Genomic DNA, 15,539 nt, shown 5'->3' on the forward strand with positions numbered 1-15,539 from the left:
TGAAGCTGGTAGCATTAATAGGTCGTGTAGCAGGACTCTCCGATTTTTAGATGCAACATTCTTCCAGTCTCTGCTGGAAGAATGACCCTCAAAAGTATTGGCTGACACTGGATTTTTGCTGTTTCACACTGTGGCTGGTAAACCAACAGAAATCAAAGGATATGCAATTAAAGCCTACGGCATGTACACAAGAAAAATAATAAAATAGACAATGTCAAAAGGGAAGCCATTGAGGAAAGAACCATTAATCTGGTAACTATAAGCATTGTTTAAGCACACAGTCAATATAAATGGTCCAGAATCAGGTATATAAATAGTGCAATGGGACCAAAGCAAAGAATCCTACAGGCAGTTTATTTAGATGGAATGCTATTATGCAAATAAAGCATTTCATTGCAAAGCAGCTAAGATACATTCTTCTATTTTCTGCTGCTAAAATAGAAATTATTCAGCAGTTGTTTGCATAGCATTATTGAGGGGAAGTATACTTCAGCCTCAACACCTCTTGCTTGATTCACTGTCGTTATTTTGGGCCATGCAGTCTAACTTAGGACTGTTGCATAGTCCTGATTGTCCACTGATGCAGGGACATGACTTCTTTTAGCCCTCAAAGGTTTAAGGTGGGAAAGTCTGTTAGATATCAATATTTGATTGATTCATGAAAAAGTCAAGTCATAGTCCTCTTCCCTCTTTTCCCCAGTTGTCTTGGCTTCCTTTTGAGTTTCTACTGGAGGAAATTCTGTGCCTTCATACTAAAGTGAACATTTCATTTCTCAGTTTCTACAGATCAAGTGATGAGATGTCATGTGTGAACCCCCTGAAGGCTGAGAAGAGAAACTCTGACTCCCCCACAGAAAATTGTGAACTGCAGTTTCTTACTGGCTAGCAACACCTTTGATCAATTTGTATGAAAACTCAATTTACTTATTAAAATGGACGTTATTGTTCAAATATTAGAAATTCCATTTCTTATATGTTCTAAGCTGTACAATTGTCAGATTTTTATGGTTTAGACTGTAAATGTGTTTTTCTCTGGCTAATTATTGGTATTATTTTTTTAATTTTGATGTCTGAAAGGCCAATGTACTGTATCATAATAATATGAAGGACATATTTAACAGGTGTGGGAAACACTGTATACAAATATATATTTCTAAAAGCTATTTTTATGATTAGCATGTTTTACTGTTTTACCATATTTAGGGTCAGGTGATATTGCACTTCTTTGTTTACAGCTTAATTCAAACAAGATCACAATTAAAAGCATTGTATGGTATTTTCTATTCTTTTATTTATTATATTTATCATTGGAATAATTATGTTTACTAATAGGGATAGCTGCTAAAAGTGAAAATGTCAAAATAAGAGAGCAATCCTTGATAAACTGTAAATTGGATCCTCCTGTAAATCCCTTTCTTCAGATAAACACTCTCTGTGATGCCATTCACTAGACAGTTGTTACAGCTGTTCCCACAAGTCTCTAAAGGCAGTTTGTTGTTACCATATGGAAAGTTTACATGACAGTCAGTCACCTGTCTAGCCAGGTAAATTACTTACAGACTGCCAATTTCTGACAACCCGAGTTAGCCTACTGATTACTTTTTTATTTATTTTCTGGCAGTAGTCTTTCCACTCCTGAACCCCTAAAGCCTTCCTAAAGCCTGCAGTTGGAATAATTAATTATTACAGGTGTTGTAGGGGGAATCTCAGTATAGAATTTCTTAATAAATCATATTTCTTTTCAAACAGAATGGATGCATTACTTCTCTTGTGTTACTGAGATATTAAGGGTATCAGAGCATATATGATATGGGCACAAGGTCTTCTCTAACAAAAGTACCAACTTGTTCACCATCCCAAAGCTAGACATCCTTAGCACTACAGATGACATGAAACAAGGAATAGATATTTATTTATCTACATACTTATGGGAGATGATGCACTCCTATGGAAAAAGACATGTCTAAAGTCACTGCAGGGGAAAAAATTACTTAATAGCTACAGCCTTCCAAGAGGGAGACACATTAATTTAAGAAGTACCTTACACAGTCAAATGGAGTTCAGACCCAGCTGCGTGCCTGTCTGCAGCACAGAGCCCTGATGTCCATTGACACTGGTGGCCAGGGGTATTTGGTATCATCCAGCACCACAAAGATGAACCCTTGCCTTGCCCATTCAATTGTTCTTTGTAGGCTGAAAGCAAGAGAAAGATAAAGGTACCAGAGACTCTCTTTAATAGATCAAACTTTCAATTTCTATAAAAACCAGCAGTTTCTGAGATGATAGGTTCACTTCAAACAGTGGGGGTATGAGGACGTGGGAGCTCAAGTTCTCCAGTCAGGTTTCTAGCATGGGGACTGCCATCAAAGGACTGATATTCTTCAAACATTTAGAAGAGCAGCATACATTTAAATTTAATTATCTATTATTGAGTGGGAATTTACTTCACTAGGAGACTATGTAACATAGCACTCTCAGTTATGTTTGTGTATCTTATATTTAGCTTGTCTATTGTCTGTGGAGTTACATGGTTTACCTAAGTGCTGAGTAGTACCTAGCTACTTAATTAAGGAAAGAATAGTACAAGTAGTTACGCCTGAGCATAAAGAATCACAGCTTTAGAATCCACCAAGGCTGACTCCCCCAGAAAAGTGCAGCAAAAAATATTACTTCTGTGTAAATGAAATGTTAGGTCAAATCAAACGGTGAACTTTTTCTCCACTTTATATGTATTAGTATAGGTTATGATCATTTTTAACTGTAAAAATGCAAGAAGAATTGCCATTTTGGGATCTCCATCTTTGGCTGACAGTTAAAAGAACTCCAAACCTTAGCAGCTCAACAGGCATTTTGCCCATTTCAATTATGTAAACTGTTGGCTGACTTAAAAGATGCAGAATGTCGTCCAAGGAGATCAGTTCTGATGTTGGTGTTAATAAATTATGTATGAGAAGCAGCTGGGTGTATCATCTCTTCACCACCTCCATTCCAAATGAGCTAATAATCACAGAAAGCACTCTATTAGATTTTTACAAATTCTTTCCAATCATTACCCTTAGATTACATATTCACAGAAATGATTGCACTGTCATAATGTCGACACTGTTTCACACCACAGTTTAAGTCCTGAATATATTTTGAACACAGAAAGACACCTCTGATCACACCACGAGGCACTACTTCATCTGCAAGCCAGAAGATTGTTGTGCTGTGCACTCAATTACTAGCAAGGTTTCTTAATGGCATGTTTGCTTCAAATCACTACAGAGGATGCTGGTAGCTTCAACAGAGCTTGATAGTTCTCTACTTTTCATGTATGCGGTATGCTCGGTGTTGTTTGCCATCACTACCTATACTTGTTTTACAGGAGTTTTGTCAGTTGTGGGGTTTTTTTAACATTGCTCATCCCTTGCAATATGGAAGAATAGGGAACATAAAGGATCTTGTCAATCAGTTTGGACAGTCAACAGTCATAAAATCCTTTATGGACAGTCCTGAATTAAACCAATTCACTTTCTACACAGACCTATAGACTCTGTGTATTTCAGATATTTGTTTCAAACCTGTGCAGATGCATGAATGGAAAATATTTACTAAAAAGCTTTAAAGTTTGGATCAAGAAAAAATATTTTTACTTTTGTAAACTCTTGTATTACATATTATTGCAGTTCTTATTAGTTTTCTCTGTAAATCCATTCTTAGTTCTGAAAAATCATTGTACTTAAAATATGTAGATAGCTACAATCTTGTAAGCAGTCATATTTTTAATAGGTGCCACTGCAAGTTAGACTTAAAACATTCAGGGTTTGCCCATGTAGAGCAGATTGATGGTTCATTACAGTTTTCTTTAAAATGTTGTAACATAATTTTTACATGTCTGTAAATAAATATTTTCTCTGATTTATGCACTAATTCAGTTTTGTAATTTCTTCTCTTAAAATGTGACTAAGAAATTTTTCAGGAAAAATATATTTCTCTCACAGAAAAATACCATTTAAAGCTCTGTAATACAACCATGCTTCACAAACTTTCCAAGCAGAACAGACAGAAAGAGGCATCCACCTTATGAAGTACTTACGTTAAGTAAGTAAGAAAGATGAAGAAAAATGTGGTAAATACTGCTATCATTTTAACAGTTTGAGAAATTTAAGGACCAGTCCTGTGTTAAAAAAATGACTGAGAAGAAATGTGACAAACTTCCTAAAAAAAGTAAATTCTTCAGTGGGGTGAGAGAGAGAGAAAGAGAGAGGCCCAGTGGTGATATTTCATTGACTTTGAGGAATGCATTTTCTTAATCTTGGAAGCTTCCAGATGCATCACTAAACTAGCATGAATATAACTTATGAAAACCATATTAATAATAGCTAAAATTTTATGTTCAGTATTCAAACACATTTTTTATTCATTGTTTATTATTCCATTCACAAGGTGCTGCTGACAGGCAAACTAAGGAAAATTGGTCCACAAAGTCTACAAGAATGTTTTTAAACTATGTTGGAATTGTTGGGAAGCAAGACTATTTTGAAAGGTGTGTGATTTATATGTGGCACTTAATTTTCTACATTTTTAAATGTGTTGTTCTTACTGTTACAGCTATGCCAGATTTTGTACAAGTTTGTGAAATTTATAAACAACTTACTCTTATTATGCACAGCACAGGGCCAATTCCTCATTCAGAAAGAACACTGCTACAGATTAAATAGTAGCCAATTAAAATAATTTCTAATTCCTTTTTATTAAAGAAAGTAGCCTGAGAACTTCAAAAGTTTCCAGTTTCCATGTTCAGAAGAATCCTCAATAGTCTAGAAAATTTAAATAAGGAATACATCTGATTTGAGAGGAAAGAGGGTAACAAAATAAGATAATTTCATTTTCTGTACTTGTCTGTCAAGATCTTATGTAATAAACATCATCAAAAAGTTCAGTTTGATAATCTTAAGTTCTGTGTTGGATGATACTGGGCATGAGGGCAATTATTACTGAAATTAAGGCATCAATCAGCCAAGAATAAGCAGGGAGAGCATCCTGAAGTGTTAGATGGATAAAACGTCAAACAATCTAACATTTTATGAGCAAAGGAGCAATACCTTACAAATATTTTTGGAACACAGAAGTACTTAACCTTTTGCATGATTAGTAATAAATTATAGAAAATATAATTTATGTAATTAAATTGTAGTCAAGATTATATTCCAGTATTTTTTTGTTTGCTCATATGAACATCCAATCTGAGCCTCATTCATTGTCATTAGGGACAAAGACAAATATTTTTGAGTTTTGAACCTGTAGGGAAAACCATTATAAAATTAATTCAAAATTATTAGAGGAGTGGGGGAGTTTTCCACATAAGTAATAGAATCCTGTCTCTTTGCCTTAAGAGCCCAAAAGGGTGGCTCCAAAGCAAAGCATTGAAAAGATTTTTGTCGTGGTTTAAGCTCAGCTGGCAATGAAGCACCACGAAGCTGCTTGCTCACTCCTGCCCCACCCCAGCCCTGGTGGGATGAGGAGGAGAAAATATAAAGAAAAAGCTCATGGGTCAAGAGAAGGAGAGGGAGGGATCACTCACCAGTTATGGTCATGGGCAAAAGACGGTCAAGAGAAGGACAGGGAGGGATCACTCACCAGTTATGGTCATGGGCAAAAGACAGGCTCAACTTGGGGAAAAACCAAAATCAATTTAATTTACTACCAATCAAATCAAAACAAGGATAATGAGAAATAAAACCAAATCTTGAAACACCTTCCCCCCACCCCTCCCTCCTTCCCAGCTCAACTCCACTGCCTGTTCTCTCTCCCTCCTCCCCCTCAGCAGCACAGGGGGACGGGGAATGGGGGTTGCGGTCAGTTCACCACACGTTGTCTCTGCTGCTCCTTCCTCCTCAGGGGGAGGAGGACTCACACACTTCCCCTGCTCCACCGTGGGGTCCCTCCCACAACAGACAGTCCTCCATGAACTTCTCCAACATGAGTCCTTTCTGCACACTGCAGTTCTTCATGAAGCTCCTCTCCAGCTCCTCTCTCCCTGGGGCTGCAGGTGGGCCTCCGCTTCCCCACTCCCCTCCATGGGCTGGGGGGGACAGCCTGCCGTCTCACCAGGGCTGCAGGGGCATCCCCTCCTGTGGCGCACCTTCTCCCCTCCTTCCTCACCGACCTCGGGGTCTGCAGAGGGGTTCCTCTCACATCCCAATCCCCTACTCACTGCCGGTTCCCCTTCTGAAATCTGTTCTCCCAGAGGCGCTGCCACTGTCGCTGATGGGCTCGGCCTGGGCCAGAGAAGGGTCCAGCTTGGAGCCGAGGAAGCTTTTAGCAGCTTCTCACAGGAGCCGTCCCTGCAGCCCCTCCCCTGCTACCAAAACCCCACCACACAAACCCAAAACAGTTTTCTTCTCTCACAAATTCTTCACTCTGGGACAATGGCCTTGTTCCATGTCTGCATAACTTCAGGCTTTTATCCTCCCTTAAAGAAACTTGTAGAACTTCTCCATGGTAAGAGCTCACCAAAGTCACCCACTCAGATCTAGCAGCCACAGATCAGAAAAGCCATCTCTGTATGGTTAGGCTCCCACACAAAAGGAAGGATAGTGTGTGTGGTGAACTTAAAGACAGTTGGACACCCTGAACTAGGATGAAAGATGTCTGGTTTGGCCAGTGGCTGCCAATCTCACCAGTCAGCTAAGGACAGACCTGACTACGGATAGTCTATTCCTAAAGAAAGAAGAGTCCAGCCAAGGCTATGAGTAAAGATGAAAGAAAAGTTCTGTACACTAAAACCAGCACAACTTGGTGTATTGGGTCTGGCTGAGATGGAGTTAATACTCCCCACAGCAGCCCTCATAGCACTGTGCTCTGCATCAGTAGCTAGAAAGGTGTTGATAACACACCAGTGTTTTGGCTACTGCTGAGCAGTGCTCCCACAGCATCAAGGCTGTCTCTCCAACATTTTTGCCTCCCTTCAACGGCAGGCTGGGGCAGAGCAAGATCTTGGGAGGGGGCATAACAGGACAGCTGACCTAAACTAACCAAACAGATATTCCATACCATATGACGTCAGCTCAGATATAAAAGCTAAGTAAAGGGAGACGGAAGGGGGGCTTTTTTGTCTTCCAGAGCAACCACTACGCGTACGGAAGACCTGCTTCCCGGGAAGTGGCCAGACATCGCCTGCTGATGGGAAGTAGAGAATAACATCATTTGTTTTTCTTTGCTTTCACACACGACCTTTGCTTTCACTTTATTAAACTGTCCTTATCTTGACCCACGAGCCTTTTGTTATATTTTCTCCCCCCTGTCCAGCTGAGAAGGGGGAGTGATAGAGCAGCTTTGGCATCCAGCCAGGGTCAACCCACCACAGTCCTTTTTGGGGCCCAACGTGGGGCTTGACAAAGGCAGTTTTGCATTAAGCGTGAATAGCTAGTTATTAAGTGGCAAGCTCCTGTGCAGGTCACGGACCTTGATGGCTGCTTGCTTATCTCTATCTTGCTGAGTTTGGGAACATGGTAATGCAAATAATGGCTGTGTGCTTTGCCCTGGCACTGATGGCTTTGTTGTGCTGTGGGAGCTATCTTGTAGGGAGAATGAAGGAACGCGGGAACATGCTAATATAAATAATGCCTATGTGCTTTGTCCTGGCACTGATGGCTTTGCTGTGTTGTGGGAGCTATCTTGTGGAGGACATGAGGGAACACATCTCCCTCTCCCTACTGGGCACTGATGTGAATGGTTTTATTATGCAGGCTCCCAAGGTCCTTGTTCACCCTTATGTGAGTTGTTCAATACTAATAATTAATACTGGTGGTGTATTATGGGTATTGTGGAATCTGGTCTGGTCCTGGTATAAGAGAAGACAAGTTTCAGGTGAGGCAATACTGAAATGTGCCCTCAAGAGACTGGCTGGTCCCTGGGTGGCAGGGTATATGGAAAGATTTGGGCAGATTCCTAGGACGGTTATCACCTCCCATAATCTGGGACTTTACACCCGAACAGGCAAGTAACCTGGCAAACTGACGTGCCACCTGATAGAAGGGTGCCTTGCCTATTCCAATGAAAACCAGCAGCTTCTCACACTGTACTGGGGCCTGGCCTATGCCTACCGAGCCACAGTTCAACACTCTCAGAGGACCACGATTGAGGCAAGGAGCCAGACTGCATCTGAGATCACCATGCTCAAGATAGGGACCCAAACAACAACTACAGTAATTGCCCCAGTAGTGAAAAGGAAACAGTGGACAAGGAGATCAACAGGTCCATACCATCGATTAGTGAGGGAAGAAAAAGAAGAGGAAAGGCTTAATCTAGAAGCTGGTCCTTCAATAAAGAAATTGGAGGAAGGAGTGAGGGAACTTAAACAGGAAGCGGAAACTACCCAGTCCTTGACGTCCTCAGAACTTCGGGACTTGCAGAAAGACTACAGCCACCAGTCAGTGAGCGGATTGCTGTCTGGCTGCTCCGATGCTGGGAAAACGGGGCTGATAGTCAGCAACTGGAAGGCAAGCAAGCCCAACAGCTGGGATCCCTCGCTAGAAACTGGGGAATTGAAAGAGGAATTGGAAAAGAGGCAGCAATTTGCAGTCTCTGGAGCCTCTCAAGTGTGAGGGCAAGATATCCATTCAAGGAAGATCTTGTGAATTCCTCAGAAAAGTGGACTACCGCAGATTAAGGCATCTAGTACCTGAGAGGGTTAGCAGTGGTGGAAGTCATCTACAGTGATCTAGATGATGAGGAAGTCTCTAAAGATGCAGAGGATGTCCTGTGCACATGGGCCATGTGGAGAAAGATGATTCAAGGTGCCCCAGCGCTGTATTCTAACATCTTGGCAGCAATGTATTGCCCAGATATGGAAACACCAACTGTAGAGAAAGTGTCGTCTTGGCTCCAAAACTTTGAGGAAAATCTCTGTGTTTCCTCATCCCTACAGGACAGTGCCTTGGCTGTTAGGGACACTCCAAGAAATCAGTCCTGTCCTTCCCTGGTCAGAGGGAAAGGGAGCCCAAGGCGTATGCCACATGGTACACTCTGGTTCTTCCTGCGTGATCAAGGGGAGGACATGAGGAAGTGGGATGGTGAACCCACCTTTAAGCTGGAAGCCCACGTACGTGAACTGAGAGGGAAGACAGCTGTTAAGAAGGGATCACCCAAGAAGAAGGCTGTCAGTGTCATTGCTGTAGAGGCCCAAGAAAGCAATCAGCGATACTCCAGGCACAGAAGAACTGAAACCACCTCCCTTGATTCTGGTGAGGGAACTTCTGGTCTGGCACCGCAAGGGTCAGACAGTGAATACTCTGATGAGGAAGAGCAATAGAGGGTCCCTGCCTTCGGCTAGGAGGAGGAAAGGGATGACTGGACATACTGGACTGTGTGGATTCGTTGGTCTGTCACATCAGACCCACAGAAGTATAAGGCTTTTGTAGACACTGGTGCACCATGTACGCTGCTGCCATCAGGGCACAGGGGCACAGAACCCATCTGGATCTCTGGAGTGACAGGGGGATGCCAAGAATTGACTATATTGGAGGCTGAGGTGAGCTTGACAGGGGACAAGTGGGAAAAGCACCCCATTGTGACCGGCCCAGAGGCCCCTTGTATCCTTGGCATAGACTACCTCAGGAGAGGGTACTTCAAGGACCCAAAGGGGTACCGATGGGCTTTTGGTGTAGCCACTGTAACAACAGAGAAGATCAACAGCTACCTACCCTGTCTGGCCTCTTGGAAGATCCTTTCATTGTGGGATTGCTGCAATTTGAAGAACAGCAGGTGCCAATCGCTACCAGGACGTTGCACCGGCGGCAATATCACACAAACCAAGACTCCCCGGCTCCCATCCATGAGCTGATTCATTAAGTAGAGAGCCAAGGAGTCATCAGCAAGACTCATTCACCTTTTAATAGACCTATATGGCCAGTGCAAAAGTCTGATGGAGGGTGGAGGCTAACAGTAGATTATCGTGGCCTGAATGAAGTGACACCGCCACTGAGTGCTGCTGTACCAGACATGTTAGAGCTCCAATATGAACTGGCATCAAAGGCAGCCACGTGGTATGCTACAATTGATATTGCCAATGCGTTTTTCTCCATTCCTTTGGCAGCAGAGTGCAGGCCACAGTTTGCTTTCATGTGGAGAGGTGTCCAGTACACCTGGAATCGACTGCTGCAGGGGTGGAAGCACAGCCCTACCATTTGTCACAGATTAATCCAAATGGCACTGGAACAAGGTGATGCCCCTGAACATTTACAATACATAGATGACATCATTGTGTGGGGCAACGAGGCAGAAGAAGTGTTTGAGAAGGGAAAAAGAATAATTCAGATTCTTCTGAAAGCTGGTTTCGCCATAAAGAAAAGCAAGGTCAAGGGACCTGCACAGGAAATTCAGTTCTTGGGAATAAAATGGCAGGACGGATGCTGTCATGTCCCTATGGATGTGGTTAACAAGATAGCAACTATGTCTCCACCAGCCTACAAGAAAGAAACACAAGCTCTCCTAGGCCTCGTGGGGTTCTGAAGAATGCACATTCCAGGTTATAGTCAGCTTGTGAGCCCTCTCTATTGAGTAACGCAGAAAAAGAACTATTTTGAATGGGGCCCTGAACAACAACAAGCCTTTGAGCATATCAGACAGGAAATAGCTCGTGCAGTAGCTCTTGGGCCTGTCCGGACAGGACCAGATGTACAAAATGTACTCTACACTGCAGCTGGGGAGCATGGTCTCACCTGGAGCCTCTGGCAGAAAACACCAGGAGAAACCTGAGGTCGACCATTAGGGTTTTGGAGTCGGGGGTACCGAGGATCAGAAGCCCACTACACCTCGACTGAAAAAGAGATACTAGCAGCATATGAGGGGGTTCGAGCCACTTCAGAAGTTGTTGGTACAGAAGCATATCTCCTTTTGACACCACGACTGCCCGTGCTACACTGGATGTTCAAAGGAAACATCCCCTCTACACATCATGCAACCAGTGCTACATGGAGTAAGTAGATAGCATTGATCAAGCATTGATCATTGATCATGAAAACGGATAAGAAAACCCTTTCAGAAACTGCTTAGAAAAAACACTGAGTGCTATAGGAAATAAATAGTTATTGTTTTTTGGATGGTGGCATTTGAGACTCTTTTGTGACAAAAAGAGCTTGTTGGTTTTCATTTATGTGTATTTTGGGCTTGCTATAGTATTTATTTGGTTAACCTCTCAAAGAAAAATAACTATTCTACACTTGTGTGAACATAATTAATCCACAATTATCACATAGTGTTTTAACAGAAAACTTAATTCCCATATCATCCATCCCATAAAAATCCAACTAACCAAGCAAAAATGTGTCTAAAGGTTATATTTAAAACTTTCTAATACTATCTTTGCTACATATATTTAACAGCCTAAGGTAATGGAGAAGAAGCTTTGCGTGACCACTCTGTGGTGTATTACTATATGTGAATATATCTATGACGTGTAGCTATGCATATATGGAAAAAAAATATTCCTCCATTGCTTTGTGCTTTAGACAATCAGAAATGTTTCTTCTCAACTAGAGACAACTAATGTTGTGGAAAGTAAGAATTGAACTCATCCCTAGGGTAATTCTGATGATATCAATCACTAAATGAGTACCTTCAGTGTCTACTCCAACTGGCCTCTTAAGCAGAAACTGTTATTGGCGCTCACCCTATGAGGAGTTACAGCAACATTTAGCATGTTATTTAAAGGAAAAATAAGTTATAACTCATATTTTTGTTGCTAGTACTGCTACAGCAGCAGGAACATGGTGGAACATGGTGGAGGAGCAGAGGATATACAACAGGGTAGGGCTGCAAGTTGAACAGGGTGCTGAAACTTTAATGAGCATTGAAAGGGTCTTACCTGGGGATGACTGAGGAAATTAGTGAAAGGGGATGTGCTGCACTTGTATTTATTTTACTTTTGAAGAAACCTCCCCACATATTTATTTATTTTCACTTCCCTACCTGAAATGCCATGATTCTGGCTATTCTTTCAAGGGCTAAGCCTCCACATTTCCAGGTGATTTTGGTTGAACTTCATGAGAATTCAATGCTCAGCAATGTGTAGCCAGTCACATGGAAAATTAACCCACTGTTCAAAATTTTGGCATTGTTGTTTAATCCACAAGGTGGGGGAGGGATTTAATAAATGTCTGTTTATGTGTGTGGCTACATTAACTGTAAATCTGTGCTTCCATTGATGGGAAAACTGTAGATGATACAACTACACTTCTGACACAATCTAAATGCCAAACTCCAAGAAAATGTACACTGGTCCTGTGAGGAGAAGGGCTATGTAATCATAACAAGATGGCAAGAAGGCACTACCACTAGTAAAATTAACAGACAGCAGCCCATGCTCGAATGAGTTCTACTGAGTGGCTGACTGCCAGCAACTGGACACTTTACCTTATATTAGCCTTCCTCCATAGGTAAGTGGTTTTATATGTTATGCTAGTTTTTATTGCAAAAATAAGTTCAACAGCTCTCAGGTAGATAAGGTGGCACTGTCTTAAACCAGGAAAGAATTTGGCTTAATGTTCTATAAAGTTATTTCAGTTTTAGTTGTTTAAATCATTCCCATACAGGTTAAGCAATGTTCACTATCTCTGATTAGTAGGGGAAGACCACAAACATTTTTTTTCAGAATATTCTTGATCTTTTAAAGCATATGTTCTTAATTTCATTTCTTTTTTTAATCTCACTTTTCTCTCTCTCTACTCTGTTAAACTGGAAGGAATTATAAAAAAGTAAACATTTCGTAAATACAACATTCAGAAAGTATTTGCAAAAAAGAGACATTTTAATTCACAAACACAATAGGAAACAAATTTAGCAGAAAGGTATCTTTTTAGACTGACAAGCAGAATTGACAAAAATAGGAAAGCTTTCAGGTGTACAAGCCTATCTGTTTGGGGTTTTTTTCTAATTTACCCTTAAACCATCCTTATATGGCTTGATTGCCTTGTCTACAAAAACACTGCTGTTACATACAGTAAATCAAAATGCAACAGATATGTTCTTATCAACAATGAAGCTATGCTACAACTCATATTTCTAGCCAGTCAAAATTCTGGTTTATGTAATTGTTACACAAATCATTGTGCATAAAACATAAATCAGTGTCTGAAGTGATTAATTTGGGTTGGTTTTTTTCTTCTTTTTTTGGGGGGGGGGGGGGGCAACAGACAGTCTTTTATATCCTGGTCTCCATCAGTACTCTACTTAACACAGGAGGACAAAGTATTACACAGTACGTGATATCAAGCAAATAAGTGCCTAGACATTTATTTTCTTAGTTCTATGCAGGACAACTTTCAGTGATATATGTTGGGAGGTTTGCTGTGTTTGTGACAACTTACCACATAACTTGTAATCAATGTATCAGTGTATGAAATGCTGTTTTACAAATCTATTCATTGAGCACTATTATTTAAGGTAGCAGGCTTCAGAGAGCAAGTATATCAGGTCATGTCTCAGGAACACCAAAGTGGTTTTTGACAGCAAGCTATATAAAATCAATTGTGCTGATTTCAAGGATGAGTGACCTTTCAGATTTGGATACTTATCCATTTATATGAGGATCATTTGTAAGTGAATTGCAAGTTCTGAGCATTTTTGTAGGTAGGCCAACAAGGTGGAAAAACAGTAATCCAGGATTGCTACCAGCTTAAATGTCGATCATTCTGAACAATTTGTTCCTCACTGGCTTTGGAGGGTCCAAGACATGTCACAAGATGACATGATAGCAGACATGATAGAGACAATCAATAATGGCAATAAGAAAAATGACAGAAGTCACTGCCCATGGAATTGCATGCAGGCAGCCATGTAGACGGATGATATTGTTGACTGCTCTATCAGATGTAGACTTTAAGTACAAGAGAAGCTCTGTGAAACTCCATGCTGTGCAGAACTACAAAGAGAGCACATCTGCTGCTGCTGCCTGCTCAAGGGAACAAAGAACATGAGCAGATGTTAGATTTCCAGCCACTTCCTCAGATAGCACTTTTCAAGGTGTCTTTATATAGGGGACAAGCTCAGGCTTTTTACCCATCACCTTCATCCCCCTTTTGTGTGTGGTTTGTCTCATCTATTAAACTACAGGGTTCTTCAGAGAAGAGAAATTCAATGAAGTGGTCTCCTCCCAGGAATGAAGAGCATGAGTGAATGGGTGCATGCACACCCACCCATGCATGACCCACAAACTTGCAAATGGAGAAGATCCCTTCCCATCGCTACTGTCCAGGGCAAACTCCTTGAGGAGTGTAAACCTTCACTTTTTTCAGTGAAGCTGCAAGACATCGAGTTTGGAGGAATAAACTCTCACAGAGTTTATGAGCTCCTCTTTAAAAACATTTTTATAGATTGTTTTTCATCTGCAGAACTCAAGCAGTCACAGAAGAAGAAGGTTGAATCCCTTGGTTATAGACAGGGAATGTAGGGAATGGAGAGGCTATTTAGCTGGCTCACAGGCTTTTGCTCTTGGCAACAGCAAGAAACTCAGTGGATTACATAGGATCCTGGCCTGGTAAAATCACTACAGATTGAAAGACTCTTTGGCGTTATAGTAGATCATGTCTTTCTGTTTCTTCATCAAGAGAGTTCTAAAATTAAATATTTCACATCACGCTGGGTATAAATTTTTACTGCTGTGAGTAATCAGCATAGTAATGGACTTTAAGTCATAAATCACATTTGACTTTCCAGCAAAATGCCCCAGTAGGGGTGGTTCTAAGTTAATAGTGTTAACCAAGTTTTGGAGCAAATAGTTATGGTGGTGCAGTCCCGCACCCCCCCCACACCCCTCCCACCCCCCCCACCCCCGGGCCACTTTGAGATTTCAGCATAAGTCATGCATACTTTGGGGAAAAAACCCCATTGTGCTGTTATCTTGGTTACAAGTGCAGAGACATGGGCGTCAGGCACTCTTTGGACACACCTGGGCCATCTGCTGCCTGAATTGTATATCAGAATCACTCAGCACCAGTTGTGGCCAGAATGTAAAATAATGACCAAATGCAATCATCTCGAGACCCTATAAATAGCGATCCAAGGAGACACCTTTTGAGCTCTTCGGGACTGCAGCAGGCTGTGGGACCCAGTATCTCCCCCTGAACTGGGATGTCTTTCAGGTTAGATTTCACAAGGATTGAAAGATCATCAAAAGATCATCCATCAACGATTTCACAAGGACTTAAAGGCCTGATTTCGTGAGGTTTACTGACCATCCGTTGATGAATGCTGGCACATAAAAGTGAGTAATTCATGAAACTCATGATGGAAATTTTAATTATAGGTTAACCTGGGAGGGTTGGGTGTATCTGTGCATGTGCATTTGCATTTTGGTTTGGAACTATTTTGCCCGTCTCTGTGTGATTTGGTTTGGAACTCTTTTGTCTGTCTATCTGTCTGTGTGATTTGATTTAACATCCACCTGCGTGCAACCCTGCTGTAAGTTTTGGGTGAACCTTGCCGTTTTGAATCTTTAACTAAGTTGCAAATATGATTGTAACAAAGTCAATTGAACACTCTGTTAAATTGGCTCG

At 41.4% G+C, this 15,539-nt stretch overlaps 1 protein-coding gene across 5 annotated transcripts in view; it reads left to right on the forward strand.

Moving 5' to 3' along the window:
* The window catches only part of RALYL (RALY RNA binding protein like), a 403,949-nt gene extending 399,105 nt beyond the window's left edge, over nucleotides 1–4,844 (forward strand). For all 5 annotated transcript variants that reach the window (XM_049823314.1, XM_049823321.1, XM_049823286.1 and 2 more), the window contains one exon: nucleotides 778–4,844. In XM_049823314.1, coding sequence (XP_049679271.1) covers nucleotides 778–795 — 18 coding nt within the window. In that variant the 3' untranslated portion in view covers nucleotides 796–4,844. The remainder of the gene's footprint in view (nucleotides 1–777) is intronic.
* The last annotated feature ends 10,695 nt before the right edge of the window (nucleotides 4,845–15,539 follow it).

This window comes from Accipiter gentilis, chromosome 2, assembly GCF_929443795.1.
Source record: "Accipiter gentilis chromosome 2, bAccGen1.1, whole genome shotgun sequence".
In the NCBI taxonomy this organism is placed as follows: Eukaryota; Metazoa; Chordata; class Aves; order Accipitriformes; family Accipitridae; genus Astur; species Astur gentilis.